General features: G+C 46.1%; 1 protein-coding gene across 1 annotated transcript in view; it reads left to right on the forward strand.

Annotated features, from left to right (window-relative positions):
* PLA2G4A (phospholipase A2 group IVA) overlaps positions 1-6,000 on the forward strand; it is a gene marked incomplete in the record, with an annotated part of 115,264 nt that overhangs the window by 48,535 nt on the left and 60,729 nt on the right. Inside the window, 4 exon segments of the mRNA NM_001082072.1 lie at positions 34-148; positions 150-184; positions 3,376-3,379; positions 3,382-3,389. Of these exon segments, the coding sequence (NP_001075541.1) occupies positions 34-148; positions 150-184; positions 3,376-3,379; positions 3,382-3,389 (162 nt within the window).

The following is a 6,000-nucleotide window of genomic DNA, read 5'->3' on the forward strand; positions in this document are numbered from 1 at the left end:
GAAATTGCCTACTTGTGTTCCTTTACTTCATAGATCACATTGATGGATGCCAATTATGTCATGGATGAAACTCTAGGGACAGCAACGTTTCCTGTATCTTCTATGAAAGTGGGAGAGAAGAAAGAGGTTCCTTTCATTTTCAACCAAGTAAGTAATAGAAGAATTGTCTTTAAAATTTATTTCAGGGTAAAATGTATTCTAGTTTGATTTAAAACTTGGAAAGTTATAATGTTTTATTTTTTAAAGATAAATTTTTATTATTCCAGTTTCTCCTTGTCACAATAATCTTTTATTTTGCTTTGCTGTCTAAATTTGTTAGAGGTGTTACACTAAATAGTACTGAGGCACTCATTTCTTGTTGCTTCAAATGGTTGCCTTGAGATTAAGCACTGGCTTTGGACTTCATTGACAGGTCTAGTTGAAACGTTTGGGAGGGCAAAATCTGAAAAGAATGGCAGAGATAGAGAGAGATAGAGAAAGAGAGAGAGAAGAGGGAGGAGAAAAACTTAAAAGAAAGATGTTGAAAAATACAAACTATTCCAAAATTGCATGCTATTTGACTGTAACCTATATTGACTATTACTTTTTTTTTTTTTTTTAAGGGAAAGTGTTTATTGGGGGAAACCCAACAGACTGGAGGGGAGGGACAAAGAAGGAAAAAGAGGGAGAAGGAGAGTGTAAGAGAGAGATCCAGAGAGATCAAGAGACAGAGACAGAGACAGAGAGAGGGAGAGATCAGGAGACAAAGAGAAAGACAGCCACGTGTTCAGGAACAGGTCCTTTTAAAACTTTCCCCGGGAGTGGGGGGTGGTGGGCAGGGAATCCAATCCCATTAGGATGGGGGTGGAGCTGACACCTGTAGTTGGGCCGTGTGGCCACCTGGCTTCCAGCAATGGCGGCAGGGGCTAGAGCCTAGGATGGTTTGACTATTACTTTTATCAGTACATGCATTTATTATTATGTCTATTACTATAAATTAGGACTCACTAGAGGTATATTTCTTATATATGTCTCAACTAGGGTCACAGCAGTGAGTGGTCACAGGTCTTGGTTATTGTTATCTTTTGTTTCTAGGTTTACTTCATTAGGGGAATGCTGATTGTTTAGCAATAGTAAAAAACCTTAGGAAAATTTTATGGAGAGAGCTTATTGGATAATGAGTTCTCTAAGAAACCAATTTAGTATTTGCAGTGAGAAATGTAAAACTTGGTGGGCTGGTATTTCGGGGGAGGTGCTGGCTAAGAAGTTAATTTATCATTAGATTGACTTTTCAGATCTTTGTCCCAGAAATCTACCCATTCCTAATTGTAACTGCCTCTGGTTACCATCCTGAGTGACTGCTGCTTCCTTTGAATCCCCATGAATTGGGAATGAATTGTTTACATTATCCAGTTTTCCATCTTCCCCCTATAAACTAGAGTCCCATAGGTCAGAAAAGCTGAAACATTGTTCATTCCTGACTACTGGGTTCATAAGTAGCTTGTATTTATTAAGTGAATATACACTTTATTTAGAAAACAACCTAAACCCAAAGCACATCTTCTAAGAAACTTACTTGTTTTTATTTATTTGGATGGAAGACAGAGACATATGTACAGACAGATCTTCATCTGTTGGTTCAGTCTCCAAATGCCTGCAGGAACCAAGGCTGGGCCAGGACAAAGCTAAGAGCCTAGAGCTCAGACCAGAGCTCCCACATGGGCACCAGGGACCCAAGTATTTGAGTCTTCACCTGCTTTCTCCCAGAGTGTGCATTAGGAATCTGGAATCAAGGATGGAGCTGGCGTCGAATGCAGAGACTCTGACATAGGGTGAGGGACATCCTGTACTGTGCGATAATCACTCTGCCAAGGGCCTGCCTCTGAGGGGCTCTTCCCCAGTCCATGCAACTGGAGTGACCCTCCCATCCCTGCATGCCCAGATGGTGCTAGGAGTGTGTCCTTCCTCCAGTGACAACAGACGCACTGTGCACATTTCCATTGAGCTCTTCACAGCTATTTCATTCATTCATTTTGCAGTCACTTACTGAAGCTCTACAGTGTGCCAGCCATTGTGTTTGTACGATGAACAGGAAGGTCAGGGAGTTCTTCCTCACTTATCTTCATGTAGGGTGGAGGTGAGGTAGGAGTTGGAATGGGCAGTGGGATAGAAGATCCATAGGGGGTGAAAACAAATCACCACACAGCGAGACAGGTAACTGATGGATGCAGGGTACAGTGGAGGACAGAACTAGGCAAGATTTTGTTGAGAGAGCGCCTAGCAGGTGCACTGCTGAAGTGAGTGGTGTGATTAGTGGTTCACACCTTGGCACTTAAAGCCAAGCTATTTGGTGTTTGAATTTCAGCTGTGCCTCTCACCCTCTGTTTCATCCAGGAGAAATCATTTAACTCCTCATGCCTTAGTTTACTCATTTAAATAATGGAGATAATATCGTATACAGGAGTCATTGTGATTTTTTAAATTCATTTTCTATATGAGGAGTCTTCAAGAAGTTCCTGGGAAATGTATGTTATGAAAAAGCTATGCGTGAATTCCAAAATTTTTTGCACCAAAAAATCATCTTTTAATTCTATTTTCCAAGAACTTTTTGAAATACCTTTGTCTGTATGACATTTACATGTATTATATATTACAGATAAATATTTTTAAATTATTTTACTATATAAAATATAAAATGCATATTATTAATATATATGTCAGGTATACTGTTATACTATTTTATACATGAAGCATAGAATGACAGTTTGTTAAAAACATGTGAATACCATACCAATATAGATGAAGACATACTTCAGTGCTCACAACAGTGCCTGGTGTGTATTAAGTACTGTACACCTGTTTCTTGGTATTGTTGCTGTTCGTACACATTGAGAAAAGAGTACGTTTCAACAGGCAGAGGCGTAGTTACGAGCACTCTAGCAGAAGAAATGGCAAAAGCTGGAGTCTCAAAAAGAGAGAGCATGTGGGGCATGGCACGTTAAAGAGCTTAGCAGGTCTGTGCAGGGGAGCGCTGCAGAGAGCTCGGAGGGGGCAGAGGCTCGATCTGCAGGCCTCACCTGTTGTGTGGTGTCAGGTGGGCTCTCAGGAAACCACTGGGGAGGGCTTGGCAAGCACGGTCAGGCCTTCCCAAAGAAAACATTTGCCTTCTGCACTTCAGTCCACGGCGCAGACTGATAGTAGGAGCAGACACGGTGGGAAAAATGCACTTCCTCTTTACCATCACTTCCCATGTTAGTGTGTAGCTCCTGGGCTCTACAGAAGGCGTCCACATTCCTGCCGTTCTAGTAGCTTGCGTAATTCTTTTCTTTTTTTTTAATTTATTTTTTATTTTTTATTTTTTATTTTTTGACAGGCAGAGTGGACAGTAAGAGAGACAGAGAGAGAGAAAGGTCTTCCTTTGCCGTTGGTTCACCCTCCAATGGCCGCTGCGGCCGGTGCACTGCGTTGATCCGATGGCAGGAGCCAGGAGCCAGGTGCTTTTCCTGGTCTCCCATGGGGTGCAGGGCCCAAGCACTTGGGCCATCCTCCACTGCACTCCCTGGCCACAGCAGGGAGCTGGCCTGGAAGAGGGGCAACCGGGACAGAATCCGGCGCCCCGACCGGGACTAGAACCTGGTGTGCCGGCGCCGCAAGGCGGAGGATTAGCCTAGTGAGCCGCGGCACCGGCCATAATTATTTTCTTTAGTGTGCTTGAGAAAATAGTGGCCAAGCATCCTTTCTTCATTCCCCTGTTCTCAAGAGTCTTTTTTAAGCTTTATATGAAGGAGGGTCCCTTTAGCTGAAGTGTGGAGTGGTTGGTGTGGCCGTGCTTTCTACAACATTCACAGGGGCCATAAAGGAGAGCAGGTGTCGAGGCGATCATGGGAGAGTAGGGACTTGAACCAACCTTGAAGACGGTTCTAGCAGTCTACTGTTGTACAGACAGTGCTTGGACTTGGTGTAGAGAGGACAAATACTGTAAGCCAAGACGTTATTAAGAAAACCCCTTCCAATGTCTTATTGTCCAAAAGTTCAATACACGTCAATACGGAGTGATTTCTGTTGCCAGGGGCACCCGGAGAATCCTCACCCTTGTGGAACTTCTGCTCTATTCAATGGGGTAAACAAAAAGCGAGGTACATGAGTACATGGCAGCACTGCTGGACGGGGACGGTGGCAGTGCCGGATGCACCAGAGCAGGACAAGAGGCAGGTGTGAGGTTGCTTCAAAGCGCTGTGTGAAATGGAATCAATAGAGAAAACTCTGGGCCTGAAAAGTTTTGAAATTCATACATGTGTAGGGTCTTAAAAATGTTTATGGAAAATGCATATTATGAAAATCTATGCATGGATTTCCTGCTTTAAAATTATTTGTGTATTTTATTTCATTTGAATGAGAATAGAGAGAAGCAGAGTCAAACAGATAGAAAGGTATCTTCCTTTGTTTGATTTACTCCTCCCAGTGCTCACGGCAGCTGGGACCAGGCTGCAGCCAGAGCCAGTAACTCCATTTGGGTCTCCCATGTAGGTGGCAGGCACCCACCACTTGAGCCATCACCTGCTGCTTCCCAGCGTGTATATTAGCAAGAAGTTGGGATTGGAAGCAGAGCTGAGACTTGAACCTGGGCATTCCGATATCTGATACTGGATCCAGGTATCCCAAGTGATGTCTTAACTGCTGTGCTGAATTCTTGCCTCTGTGTATAGATTTCAACATTCCTTTGCACCAAAATAAATTTAGCTTGTATTCTACTTTCCATAATGTTTTTGAAGATTCCTCGGATATGAGTGTGTGAAGGAAGTCACAGTGCTGTTCCAGAAATGTTTCTAAGAATGGCATCTCTGAGGATGTCTGTGGGCAGAGAGGACCAGAGTCCAGCTCACCTGGCACCCTGAGCAACAGCAGTGGGAGGGTACGGCTGGAGCGAAAGTAGGAGCCGTGGGGAGAGTGTGGCAGGGGAGGCCTGCGAGCTAACAGTCATTGCGGGTTTCAGTGGGCATTGGTGGCTTCACCTGTCCTGGCATGAAAGGGCGTGGGCTGGTGGGTTCTCACACAGTGGAAGGCAGTCTCGGTCAGGAGAGCAGCCTGCTGCGGGACCGGGGCTGGAAGGGCCAGCGCACGCCCAGGAAATGGTGTCTCCACGAGTGATGGGAGCAGACCGCTGGTGCGTGGAGGAGGAACAGGGACACCAGGGTCTGCCTGGGGTCGAGCTTGGATGTGAGAGGTAGGAATCCGGGTGTTGTCTTCCTGACAGCAGTGAGTCACAGGACGTTGCAATCAGGTAATGAGAAACTGCGAGCAGACAGGGTTTGGCCTTTTCCTCAGAAGCCTTAGCAAGCTAAGGTGAACAAGGAAAGACAGAGAATGTCGATGCTAAAAACCAGGAGGCTGATGCAGCTGATAGCAGGCTTCTTATGTGCAAGCAATTTGCGGACAGTACTGTGGCACCAGCTTTCGTAGGTCCCTACGAGTTGGAGGAAAACACTGAGTGGCAGCAAGGTCGGCTGAAGTGGGGGAGCAGGAGTTTCCTGTGGGTTCAGCTCTTCCTTACGTGATGGTTTCTCACTCATCCAATGTTAAGACTTCCACTAGAGAGTCAGATAGTGGGCTGGTGTCGCTCCCCCTCTTCATGGAGGAACGACACAGGACCCTGCGCTGTTCTTTGGTCTGCTCAGCCCTCCCCGGGTTTGCTGCTGGTTCTTCCCGGGTTGGCTGCCGTCCCTTCCACCTCCGTGGAAGGGCGGTTCCCCCCTGCCACTTTCCCCACTTCCGCGGGGGAGCGGCACACCGCCGGCCGGCTCTCTCGGGGGCTGCACAGGGTGTTCCTCATGTGTTCCTGGTGCATGTTGTCTCTCTCCTCCTTTATAGTCCTCTTCCACCAATCCCAACTCTGCTACCCACACGCCGAGTACGCTGCTCTCCTCCAATCAGGAGCAGCTCCTGCAGCTTGTCAAGTTGGTGAAAGGCAGCTGTGTAGAAGCTGTTTCCTCCTCTCCCAGTGCCATATTGTGGGAGAGCAGA

This window comes from Oryctolagus cuniculus, chromosome 13, assembly GCF_964237555.1.
Source record: "Oryctolagus cuniculus chromosome 13, mOryCun1.1, whole genome shotgun sequence".
Taxonomy (NCBI): Eukaryota; Metazoa; Chordata; class Mammalia; order Lagomorpha; family Leporidae; genus Oryctolagus; species Oryctolagus cuniculus.